The 11,967-nt window shown below is 38.3% G+C and overlaps 2 protein-coding genes across 5 annotated transcripts; one reads left to right on the plus strand and one right to left on the minus strand.

Moving 5' to 3' along the window:
* The first annotated feature begins 4,321 nt into the window (after window positions 1-4,321).
* LOC129312811 (protein PHR1-LIKE 1-like) lies at window positions 4,322-9,083 on the plus strand. Of its 3 annotated transcripts, XM_054955556.1 has the most exons (9): window positions 4,459-4,553; window positions 5,911-5,945; window positions 6,058-6,566; window positions 7,063-7,222; window positions 7,306-7,382; window positions 7,510-7,549; window positions 7,681-7,735; window positions 8,070-8,139; window positions 8,515-9,083. In XM_054955556.1, the coding sequence occupies exons 3-9, from the start codon at window positions 6,102-6,104 to the stop codon at window positions 8,854-8,856; spliced, it is 1,209 nt and encodes a 402-aa protein (XP_054811531.1). In that variant the 5' UTR covers window positions 4,459-4,553; window positions 5,911-5,945; window positions 6,058-6,101; the 3' UTR covers window positions 8,857-9,083. The 3 variants fall into 3 exon arrangements, with proteins under 3 accessions (XP_054811542.1, XP_054811523.1, XP_054811531.1); XM_054955567.1 differs by having other exon boundaries at window positions 4,322-4,553; window positions 5,911-6,566; XM_054955548.1 differs by having other exon boundaries at window positions 4,446-4,553; window positions 5,911-6,566; window positions 8,073-8,139.
* A 409-nt stretch (window positions 9,084-9,492) lies between these two features.
* On the minus strand, window positions 9,493-11,756 carry LOC129312799 (uncharacterized). 2 transcript variants are annotated; one of them, XM_054955538.1, is made up of 3 exons: window positions 11,617-11,756; window positions 11,437-11,519; window positions 9,493-11,273 (listed from the first exon to the last, which is right to left on the minus strand). In XM_054955538.1, the coding sequence occupies exons 1-3, from the start codon at window positions 11,668-11,670 to the stop codon at window positions 9,785-9,787; spliced, it is 1,626 nt and encodes a 541-aa protein (XP_054811513.1). In that variant the 5' UTR covers window positions 11,671-11,756; the 3' UTR covers window positions 9,493-9,784. The 2 variants fall into 2 exon arrangements, with proteins under 2 accessions (XP_054811513.1, XP_054811503.1); XM_054955528.1 differs by having other exon boundaries at window positions 9,493-11,519.
* Between the last annotated feature and the right edge of the window lie 211 nt (window positions 11,757-11,967).

Raw genomic sequence — 11,967 nt, forward strand, 5'->3', positions numbered from 1 at the left:
CCATTTGACTGGGCTTGCAAGTTTCATTTGAGTATCAGCAGCAAGGAGGCGGAAGGTCCGCTTGGGGATACCGTGATGGGGTGAGAAGTACATGATTTTAGATACCAACATTTCCGGGAAATGGTGATCCGTTTGTTTATTTGTTGTGACCAAGAAAGAGAGGGAACGAAATGCACGGCTGATTCACAAGGGGGAAAGAAGATTCCCTCACATATTCCATGTGTTTGAGTATTCAGGCCGTCACGTCACGTTTCCGTCAATTTAGAGACGTATTATCTGGGGAAAGAACCGAAAGAAAGCAATTAATAGTTGATATTTTCATGCAAAATGATTTATAAAAAAGAATCATTAATTTTCATGAAAATGACGAGGTTAAGGATGGGGGAGTTGCGAGCAGACAAACATGTGTGAGGACGAGAGGCGCGTGGCCATCAAGCCACGTGTCCCCGGTCAGAGTGAGAGATTTCTCACTGGACTGGAAAAAGGTTGGAGAATGGGAGGCTCTAAAAAGGGGAATATTCAAACATTGTTGTAAAATTGAACACGATACTTACCTTGGAAATAAAAACAAAAAACAAAACAAGAAACAAGAGGGCAGCAACGTTTGAGAAAAGTACAATGCATTTTGCATCCATGTCTTGGAAGCGGAGTCTTCATGCAGAGTTCAAAAAAAGGTGAAAGCGAGGCAACCCAACTCGAGTATTACTCTCGGGTCTCTTTGGAGGGAGTGTCAATGAATTAAAGTCCGGTTAAATCCACCAATGTTGACCACTTCCCAAATTTTCGAGCATCTCCTTCCTCTCCTTTTCCTCTCTTCATCCCATCTTTATTCTTGTATTAAAATTTATACCATTAAAATTTAATATTTTATAAAACTATTATAATAAATGAATTTAATTAAATCTCAATCCTTCAATTTTTACTCCAAAAGTAAAGATTGGTTGAGGAAAAGAAAACGATAGAAAGAATAATGAGAGGGTCCAAATCCCAAATTTTCAAAATGTGCTTCTCTCATTCTTTTCTTTGTTTTTTTTTTAAATATTTCGGGAAAAGGTGTGCTCCTCTCATTTTAAGTATAAGATAAAGTATTCCGTGATTCTTAAAAAAAAAAAAAAACGGTGCTCTCCCCATTTTAAAATACTCCTCTTTATTTGAATCATAACATAAGATATTGACAATTTACTGCTTTGTAAAATTAAAGAAAAGAATAGACAAGTGATATCTTGGTCTCTCAACAAAATTTACATCTTTTCAATTCAATATCATATATGAGTATCTTAACAATAATAATTGAAATTTCAATATATCTTTTTTAAAAAAAGAATAATAAATGAAATCAGGATATTGTTGCAAAAGTAATGATAAAAAATATTCATCATTACCCTAGTAAATTTTAGACTGGTCAAAATATAAGCAAGTTGGTTAATATTAATAATTATATCTAAAATTTTAAAAGAATGATTAAAATGTCCTTGTGATTACTCTTTCATTCCTCCCTAATTTAATGATATTATCATTCAATAAAAGGAAATAGAGAAAAGATGTCATAGATAAATATTATTGCTTTGCCTATAAAAAAAACTATTTAAAAGTTTTGTTCATACTTAAAAAAAATGGAGATTTAAATTAATCTTTGTTTGGATACAATTTTAATCAATATTTTTAAACTTATAAAAAAATGTTTGCATTTAAATGCTCTTGGATGTTGATAGCTGATAATCGCGGAGCTGATCAGCACGGCTGTTCACATATCGATCAGACGAATTTAATGATCTAATGGCTATTTAACATTTTGGAATTTAAAAGGTTGTGTGCTCCAATCACATCTCAACTATTCCTCGTCAATAATTCACTCGTTCGAAATCGTGATTGCCTGAAGGCTCATTTCGATATGGGTGATAATGAAGTGTATGAACAGTCCAAAAAAAATTTAAGATCAACTTAAAAGTTTTTTTTTAAAAAAAATTATTTTGTATTTATTCAGGTTGCTCGAGTTAACTCAAAAGACTCTAGACCAAACTCAAACTCAAGTGCGCTTAATAAATTGCGCATTAAGAGAAGGAGGAAGGACAAATATCGAGAAATATGGTTGATGGTATATTTGGCACAGAAAATTTCTAACAAATAATAAATATAACTGATGGTATAATTGAAATGCAGAAACTACTCACCTTAGCTTAATGAAAATGTGATTTTGATTTCAACAATCAATTATGAGAAAATGAAATTGTTTGGATGTTTTTTGCCAATGGTTTTGGCTGAAATAATTGATTATTGATGCATATCCAAATAGTGCAAACAACTCTGGCAATGACGGCAGCGCTTCAACGGCTGACGATAGGGGCAGGATTATAATCATTCGTGGATTATTCCACAATTGGTGGGACCCAGTGCAAAATGCACCGCCGACGCTGACGTGGTGCCAAAAGTGCAGTGGGTTGGCTGGTTCCTACATGGTAAAAGTAAAAATCGTACACTCACTCCTACACTTGCTTGGCCCCTCCATTCTCTCCCCATACTTCTCCTACAGTTTAACTAATTAATTGATTAATTCCAACTCATTGTCATCCCTGCTTTCCTTTTAATTTCTTCTTCTATTTCCCACCCTTTCACTGAACAACGGGTTAGACTTTCAAACAAATACGTTTGCCTTTATTTTTAATGTTTTGTGTGTGTGTGTGTTTTTTTTTTGAATTCCTTATGACAATTTATCTACTTTTGACCACTTTGCCTCATCTCCATCTCTTCTTGTTATCAACACAAGAAATGATGAAGGGGATTGTAAACTAGGGGGCAATAACTCTAACAGCAACGATAGACGACGAGGATGAAACCCACGATGGAATATGATGATGGGTTGAATTTTCTCTTCGACAACATATAGACAAAGATTAAACCCCATGGAACCTACAATGATATTGGATTGAATATTTTCTTTGACAACAGGCGATGATGACTCCTTCAATTTCTAGTTGAAGCTTCTCTTTGATTTCTATCTCTTAATTCTTATTATCTTCTTGTGAGGCATTTACGATGAGGAGCAATAAAGAGAAGAGGTTTAAATGTTTTTACATGTCTATATTTGTGGATTTTTTTGTGTGATTCCTAAGAGGAACAATTGTAAAAGAAAATACATATTTGCATTTTCCATCGATTCTCAGTTCGCATTCCCATAGGCTTCTAGATCTGTGTTTCATGGTTTTTTTTTTTTTCATCTGATTTATGTTCTGCAATGATTCTAGATTGCAAATGATGAAGTTGATTGTTGCTTTGGATTTATTATTTGCTGGAAATTCATATTTATTGGGCATTCCATCATTTTTGATGGAGTTCATGCTGGTGCAGTGATGATGAGATTTGTAAAGAAGATATAAATATATTGATCATTTTAAAATATAAATATATTGTTTGAATAAATTTTTTAGCCCCTTTTCAACTTTTAAATTTCACTTTCACTTCTACTTTCATCAAAATTATTTTCTCATGGCAAACAAGGCATTAATTTGGGGCACCCTTGAAGGCTTTGCGAATGTGTGAATGTTGTCGTGGGATGGGACCTGATAATGGAGTTGTCCAGTGGAGGGTGACTGCATTTTGTCACTTTTGAAAGGCCATTGGCAGGGTGGGCCAGCTTTCATGTCCTTATTATCGCAGCCGGACAGCCACAGTATGACATCATTCATTTATTAAGCCTCGGTCTGGATATAAGAAAATACAATTAAGAAGGTTAGTTTTTGTTTTTAAATGTTTTCTCTCCGCGTTTTTTTTCTCTCTCTTTTCTAATTTCATTCTCATCCAAGCGAAGGCCTATTTTATTTAATGACGCAGCTGTTGCCTGTTGGGACTTGCCACTGTTTGATTGCCCTTTCGTCTTCGCTCTACCCTGTCAAAATGCATTTCGGACCAAATTAAATCACATCCAAATACTCATTCCAATTCAGGCTATAATATTTGTTTAACTTTCTTCGGCGTTTCTTTTAACATTTCATGAATGTTGCATTGAACAAAACGCAACGTTATGGTGTATAGTTTGGAGTGCAGGAGCTCGGGTGACTTGGGAGCGCAAGAAAGGCCGCACGAGGCTACCGGAAACTTGCCGCAAGGATTAGAATTTAGATTATCATCATAATCATAACAACGACAATGATGAATGATTAAACCATTTTTGGCTCCTCGCAGCCTTTCGCCACCTTTATGAGCCAACTCCTGCACCACTCCCTTCTCTTCGTGAAGCCAATAGTCAACACTCGCCATTGGATGCGATCCCGATCCGACGGCCCACAATTAACAACATCATTCCCACTAATCATGCCGGTCAAATGCACGAGCCCTGTACGTCTCGCTTGCCACACGGATAGAGAGAAGCCTGGCTTCTGAAGTAATTTTTCGGTGTAAACACGATACCTTGAACCCCAAATCCTATCCGTTCAGACTCCTGCTTCGCCGTATCATTTTCATTCCCCATTGCCTTCACTCCCCTTTTCGCATCTGCTTTTGCTCAGATTCCCAGCTTATCCAACGTAATACCTGCTTGTTTTTTCCTTCGGTTACAGGTCAGCTTTCTATACGTCCGCTTCGAGTTTTTGCCAATAACGCCGCTTCTTTTGGCTTTAATTCCGATAACATGGGTTTTCATTACACTGTGGAAACTTCTATTCCTTGTACTACTCTTGTTCTTTGTAATTTGCTGGATTCTTTGCCGTGGATCTTGATCTGTTTTGCTTTTCTTTGAATTGAGTCGCCTAAACAATCGTTGACGGGGCTTGATAAAAAAGCATTCTCGTGCTGTGTTCCTTCTTCTCTTGATAAAGGGTTCTGGTTTGCTGGTTCAGATGTGTTTAGCGAAGCAGCGGCTCTGCTTCTTTTGTTAAAAAAAAAAAAAAAAACCATTTTTAATGCATTGCGGGTGGGCGTATCTTCTTCTTGTTGATTGGTGGTCAGGAAGATTTTAAATTCGGTAATTGTAACAGATAGTGAATTCCGACCCGATTACCCTTATGGAATTGAAAGTTGAAGTATCTTATGTTGAAAACTGAATAACTGCATGATTTAACTCTAAATGCCCGCGCATAACTTCTCTATATCGCCGCTCCTTGTCTCCCTCCTGTATTGGCCATGACTCCGTTCCCCTCCTTTTTTTGGTATGCATTAAAAAGTTTGGGTAAGTAAATTGAGTTAGGTGCCGGGATTCAGCCAATTCCTGTCTTATCTCGTCAGAAGCTGATGGTCAAAAATCATTATGGAATTTTTTTTGGCATGACCAGCTTCTGCTCCTTGCTTCAAGCCAAATAAAACTCTTCAACGAAACACCTTTAATCTTTCACTAGAAATGGATTCAGCTTTGTAATATCTCCTGCTGACTACTGCTAAAAGTTGGCTGATATTCTTACTGGGCAATCTTCGTTTACCACCACCAAAAAAAAAAAAAAAATCTTGCCTTCCCTTCAATGACATTTTTCAAGTTTACCATGCATATGAATATTGGGCACTGAGTCAATATTACGTTGCTATTCATGGTTGACTCCGGCATAGAATTTATTGATAAGTTGACAAGTTGTGTGGTTCAGTATCTGCAACTATTCCGTTTTTTTTTTTTTTTTTGGCCGACCTATGACTGCTGCTCTTTCACTTTCACCTCTGTATGTTTACAAATTCAGATTTTCAAACTCATGCATTAATTGCATATTTAGGCTTATTATCAGAAGTATTACAAATACATTAGGCCAACCGGCATTATTCGTAACTGTTTCCTGGTGTTTTTATTCAATGGCCAACTGAGATGTTTTTTTCTCAGAGACACCAGAAACTATGCTCATGACTAGTGACATTAATGAAACAGGCTCATGAAATTACTGTACATTCTGTTATTAATGGTTGAGTAACTGACATTCTACTTGCTTTTCACATCAGGTCAGACAAAGCTGAGTCAATTGGGAGACTTCAGGGTAATGTCTCCATCTTTTCCTCTTCTTCCCACTCGTATTGAAGACAAATATATGAAACCCGCAGATTCTTTTTCCTCTGCTGCACGAGACCTGACTGCAAATCCTGCATCAGTGCAGGCTTTTTCATCAAATTCCAACCTGAGAAGTGGAGGGCACATGCTTTCGTCACCTTCTAAATGCCTGAATGACATCTCTTTTTCCTCAATTTCACAACATGATAGGCAGTATCAAGGTTCTCCCTTCATTTCTAAGACATTGAGAAGAGATGATGTGATGCCCTGGCTAGGAGCTTCCCTTACTCAGAGTGGGGAAGATGCTTCTTTCCCACCTTCACATTCTTCTCATCCAGAAATACATTTGGCAGCGTGCATTTCTCAACCCCCGGAAAGTGATGATATTCCCTGGGGACCAGATCCCTTTCAGGATATTCTTGATCTCTCTGCAAATGATTCCATCCAGAATGATCAGATGGAAAGTAGTTCTTGTTATATGTCTGATGACAACACCAAAAAAACTGATTTTGGGGAGTGGGTAGATCAGTTAATGTCAGTTGATGAATCTCCTCATCCAAACTGGAGCCAGCTTCTTGTTGATGATAATGTACCAGATTCAAAACCAAAGGTTTGTTTCTCAAACTGATTTTGGGCATGGATGCCTTTCTATGGTCCGATGACTGTTGTTTTCACACATGAACTATTTTGACAGATTTTAAAAATCTAGTCAATTTTGATACTGTTTCCCTCTTGTAGATGCTAAATACCTTTAGTGATATGCGTGTAACTCTTGAAACTTCTAGTCATGGGCATAATTGCAGTTCCATAAAGCATGCCATGCAGTTCTCTCTGGTCTTCCCTTCCCTTTACATCTTTCTGCCTGTAGATATGTGTGATGTATTTAGAAGCTCGAAGGTGCTCGGTTCTATTTTGCAATTTTTTCGTTCTTACTTACATTTCATTTTGGTATATATAGACATAGTGTATTTTCTCTTCCCTTTCTGTAAATAATTCAAAATGTCTTTTTATTGAGTACATTAACATCCGGCGCCATATTTCTTTTATTTACTTCTTCTCTTTCTGATATATAAGATGCTGAAGCATATCTTACTTTTTTGACGCAGGAGCCCGATGCCACCAAGCAGCAGCATGCACCATCTGGAGAAGTCAGTGCTCCTCCTACTTCAGCATCGAATGCGCTACAAAGTAAGCCTAGAATGCGTTGGACTCCAGAACTTCATGAAGCTTTCGTGGAAGCAGTGAATAAGCTTGGTGGTGGCGAGAGTATGTTTCCTTCTCTTTGCTCTCAAACTTCTTGACCTTCTCATAGCTGGTGATGTCTTACATTGCCCCATGTTAACATGCAGAGGCTACTCCAAAGGGTGTTTTGAATCTAATGAAAATTGAGGCTCTTACTATCTATCATGTGAAAAGCCACCTACAGGTAGATTTAAAAAAAATTCTTCTCTTTATCTGTATTGCTATTGGCATAGATAGCTACACTAAACCAGCCCCTCTTTGTTGTCTTTTTTAAATATTTTCTCATGAATTGCTTGTTATTTTAATTTCAGAAGTATAGAACAGCCAGATTCAAACCCGAATCATCAGGAGGTATGTGCATATGTTTATACAATAACTCCATTGTTTAGTATGAGTTGCCCTTTGTCACATTATATATACATAGATATTCCCCTTTGTGTCAAGATGCAAAGTATGAATGGACTGCTATTTTCTATCTGCAGGAGCTTCTGAGAACAAATCGACAACCAAAGAAATGAAATCTTCAGACTTGAGAGCGTGAGTATTTTCTTTCGGCCAGAATCTTGTCCAATCATAGTGACACAGTTGTTGACTGATCTCATTTCTAGTGTGGATCGTTTGCTCTTGCTGTATGCATCTAGCAGAGTTCAAGTTTACTGAATGTAAACTTACTTTAAAGTATTACATATATTTGATTACCTCATTGCAATGCTTCTGAGTTTTAAATATAATCTTGCACTGTTTCACAGAACTCGTATGTATCAAGCAAATGGTCCTGGGAAGTTCTAGTTTCAGCAGTTTGTCCATGTGATTCAGCTGCGTTAAATTAAACAATTAATGAACAAAACCGTATTTTGGATTTTGGTTGCAGTAGCATGGGGATTACTGAAGCATTGCGGTTGCAGATGGAACTCCAGAAGCGGCTCCATGAACAACTTGAGGTACTTAAGGATCACTTTGTTCTACTTATAGTCCAAAAAATTTTTCATGCTAAATTTACAAGTTAAATATTGATTGCACATCCCCACTGATCATAATAAATTGATGATTAGTTTTGTTAGAAATTAAAATACCTTCTCGAATGTGTTAGGTATAAGACTTTAGTTGAAAAGGTGTCTAGATTGTGGAGTGCTGTAAATATTCATAACTTCAAGTGACATTCTTCCCCAGCTTTTCTCATTTCTGGTCGGTCTGGGGTTCTTACAGTTTAGGGCTGTGTACCTTGTAATTCATAGAAGGGGATAATTTTTTGAGTTGGGTTAAAGTGGGGCTAGCTTTAAGTTTTGGCATATTCTGATGCTATAGTTGTTATGCAGGTTCAAAGGAAGTTGCAGATTCAAATAGAAAACCAAGGGAAGCGTCTTCAGGTGATGTTTGAGAAACAAAGAGAGATGGAGGACAGCAAACACATGACATCATCATCCTCCTTGGACAGGCCCACGGTATTAACTTCCCACACAAGTGAGGGTCAAGAAACCTTAAATGAGGGTCAGGAAAAATCTGGAGTCAGCAATATCAATGCAAGAATCATGGACAAAGAATGTTCTGAGGATGCCTGCACAAGGCAAGAAGTGGAAGAAACTAAAGTTACTAATGAAGAAGAGGCGGGGTATGATCAGTTGGGTGCACCAGCCTCCAAACGGGTGAAAAGTAGATGACAGCAGAATTATCTTTGTGATGGCATTTAGTATCGCTGCTGCTTCTAGGGATAACATGTTCAAATTGCCCTGTTGATTTATTATTTCTTATCCGATTTGGGTAAAACCTTGTTTGCGAGCTGTGTTACTCCTGACATTTGTTGTAGACAAGGTTTTATATGTTTAGACTCTCTAGAACTTGTTAAAAGAAGTATTATTGGATCTGGGGAAATGTTTTTATGGTGTTTTGTGGCTGGCATGGGAACTTTAACCTTGGATGTTGGCTTCATGCATGAATTGGCTGTAGTATTCTAACTTGGTTTCAAAATCGGAATTTGTAATATCCCCGTTCCACATTAATGGTTGAATTGGACGTGTAATTCTAGAGCAAGCCCGGGGTATTTTCAGTATTAACTGATAATAATATCGAAGGAAGTTGGGGAAGGTTGTAAGTTAAATATTGTTTGGCGTTTATTACTCTCACTACTAAAACAACAAACTATAATGTAGGGAGAGTTAGAACGAGAAGTTAAAAATAACTTTAGATATCTATTTTTTTTATAGTTTTTAAAATATTAAAAAAAATAATTACACCTGAACCTTGAATCAAAGCAGCAGTTTATTTTGTTGGAACCAAGAGTATTTAACCCCTAACCATTTGCACGAAGACAGAGCACCAGTTTTATTTGCACAATAAACATCCCAGTATCCCACAACCAAAGCGCCGAAGAATCTAAAACGCATCCGCATTGTTTGAGTGAATCATTCCCATGAAAAGAAACAGTAAAGAAAGCGATTCCCGAGTCATCTCCAGGAGACCCAGGCTGCTGAGCAGCACTCGTCTCAAAATCTCTCTCCAAACTGTGCCCTAGAACTCCATATCATTTAAAAAAAATACAAATACAAATTCAGAATTCTCTCGATCGCCCTTTATCCACTACCATTATAACTAATTGATGAGTGAGACTCCGCTTTTGAATTCGACTACAGGAGCTCGGCTTATGGTTTGCCCTGTATAACTCCAATAGCTCCCAACCGTACCAATGATTGGCGTTTCATCTGGACTTCGGCTTTTCGACCTTCTCGAAGCTTTGCTTGATACAGAAAACTTCCTCAGCTCTTCCCAGCTCAACGCTCCAAGAATTGGCCTATCTTCATGACTCTCTGGTGATAACGAACTCCTTTTACTCACGGTTGTGGAAGCTTCCACAGAATTCTTAGCGTTCTTGGAGTCGGGTGTGGTTTCTATTTCCACCAACCAGCTCGAGAGGCTGGCATCGACTCCGATTTCTTCTTGATTTTTATCATCGAACTTCTTGTGTCTTGCTTCACCATTTGACACATTCAAACCAGACTCTTCGTTCTGGGGCATATCATTAACATCTTTCTCCGAATTGATGTTTTCCTTTTCGTATTTCAGTGGCTGTATTGGTGTTGCTTTTCCCACCCTCCCTTGAATTATATTTTCAATGGGAATCAGTACTGAGGACACATTTTGAATCCTTCCACGCCTGCCGACGAAAGATTCTGGCATTGGACTGTTAGCTTCATTATCCGCTTTTTCAGCTCCAGAAACTTGTTTTCTAGAATCAGTGGATAGAGAAAATAATGATTCCGAAGACTCTTCTTGAATCCACGTTCGATTAACTGCCCCATCTCCTTTGCCTCTTCCCTCATTTTCAGCATCATCAACAACAAATTCACCTTCACCCAAATCAAAATCGCCGCATTCCTCGTCAGAGCAATCTTGGTACCTATACCGAGAGAAGTGAGATGACTTTCCTGATGCTTTGGAGCTGGGGCATTCGCTTATTTGAGGTGTTTCGTCTTGGTCACCCCTTATTATTTGCAGGGCAGATGGCTCTTCATTGGTATTTACTTTCAAGTCAAAGTTCACTTTCCTATTGGCATTCCGTTTTGATGTCCCTTCAAGTTTAGTTATGAAGAAATCTGGGCTATCCTTTACTTTGACAGGCATTCCTTGAGCAAGATTTTCCTCTGCCTTGACGGGCTTTCCTTGAACTCCGTCGTGGCTTGACCCAAAAGAGCCAGGTCCCTTTTTTGTGTTTGAGGCAGCACCCCCGAGTGGCATAGGACCGTCAACTTCATACTCGGCTTTTTCATCTGCAGTAACCTGCTTACTAGAATCAATGGATAGAGAGAACAATGACTCTGAAGACTCTGCGAGAAGCGATTTTTGATTAACCTCATCTGCCTCTTCATGTTCACCTTTCTTTTCATCCTTCAAGCTGTCAGCAGTGGCCTCGGGACCATACTTTATGTGAGGGGTCGCTTCATTCCCTCTTCTCTCTGGCTCTGCAGTGCTTTCCTCCAACTTCTTTGCCTCCTTCGTAGAAAACTCTTCATAGGCGTTTGCACTTAGGTCATGCGTACTTTTCTTTATGCCCCTCTTAGATGATTGCTTTTCAAGTTTTATTCTGAACAAATTTACCAGATATAATGCCACGTGATGAACGGCGTAGCTAATCGTAATAATTAAGAAGCAGCTAAATGAGAAGAAAGAAAAAGATAAGAGAGTAAGCTCTGCAGTGGGAAAAAAAAATTCTATAAGCTTTGAGTAGGTCGGTATGGATAACTTACTTTGATCGTGTGTCGGTAATGGGTTCTTCAAGAATCGTTTGCTCTGCAGGTTGACGCTTGAGATCTTCATCTGCTACATGAGTCTGCAACCATAAAGTCAAAGAAAATAAGTCAGAGACAGAGGGGTGGGGGGATGGGTGGGACAGAAAGTATGTGAAAATGGAGAAAATGAGAGCATACTTGAAGGTGTTTTCGGCGTCTGGAGGCACCAAAACAAGGTAGAAAGCGCCTCATTATTAGGTGCTGATAGCTTGTAGAAAGTGCCTTTACATCTAAAGAAGAGAGAAGGCTGGCTTAGATTTCACAAGGGCGCATGCCAGAGCAAAACAGCCAAGAAAAGCTTCGGAATCTGGCTATCTGGAAGAACTTTCAAATAATTTGACCGTTGAGATTTTTTCTTTTGTTGCTGTTATTGTGGACCTTCCAAGTTGGGCCTATGTAATCCGTTTAATTGACCCACTTACTTCAATTATTATCCTCTCCCCCATCCCCCTTTCCCATTGACTTTTCAAATCATTATCCTCATCAAAT

The sequence above is a fragment of the Prosopis cineraria genome, unplaced genomic scaffold, assembly GCF_029017545.1.
Source record: "Prosopis cineraria cultivar Desert tree isolate PC_DT_omini unplaced genomic scaffold, ASM2901754v1 PC1, whole genome shotgun sequence".
Lineage (NCBI taxonomy): Eukaryota > Viridiplantae > Streptophyta > Magnoliopsida > Fabales > Fabaceae > Prosopis > Prosopis cineraria.

What these genes read in the sequence shown, in the direction of transcription:
- LOC129312811 (XM_054955567.1), top strand. Translation starts at nt 5,949, where the DNA reads ATGTCTCCATCTTTTCCTCTTCTTCCCACTCGTATTGAAGACAAATAT. An exon ending in CAAACCCGAATCATCAGGAG is followed by an intron (nt 7,550 to 7,680) that starts GTATGTGCATAT and finishes TTCTATCTGCAG; the next exon opens with GAGCTTCTGAGAACAAATCG. An exon ending in AAATCTTCAGACTTGAGAGC is followed by an intron (nt 7,736 to 8,069) that starts GTGAGTATTTTC and finishes TTTTGGTTGCAG; the next exon opens with TAGCATGGGGATTACTGAAG.
- LOC129312799 (XM_054955528.1), bottom strand. Translation starts at nt 11,506, where the DNA reads ATGAAGATCTCAAGCGTCAACCTGCAGAGCAAACGATTCTTGAAGAAC.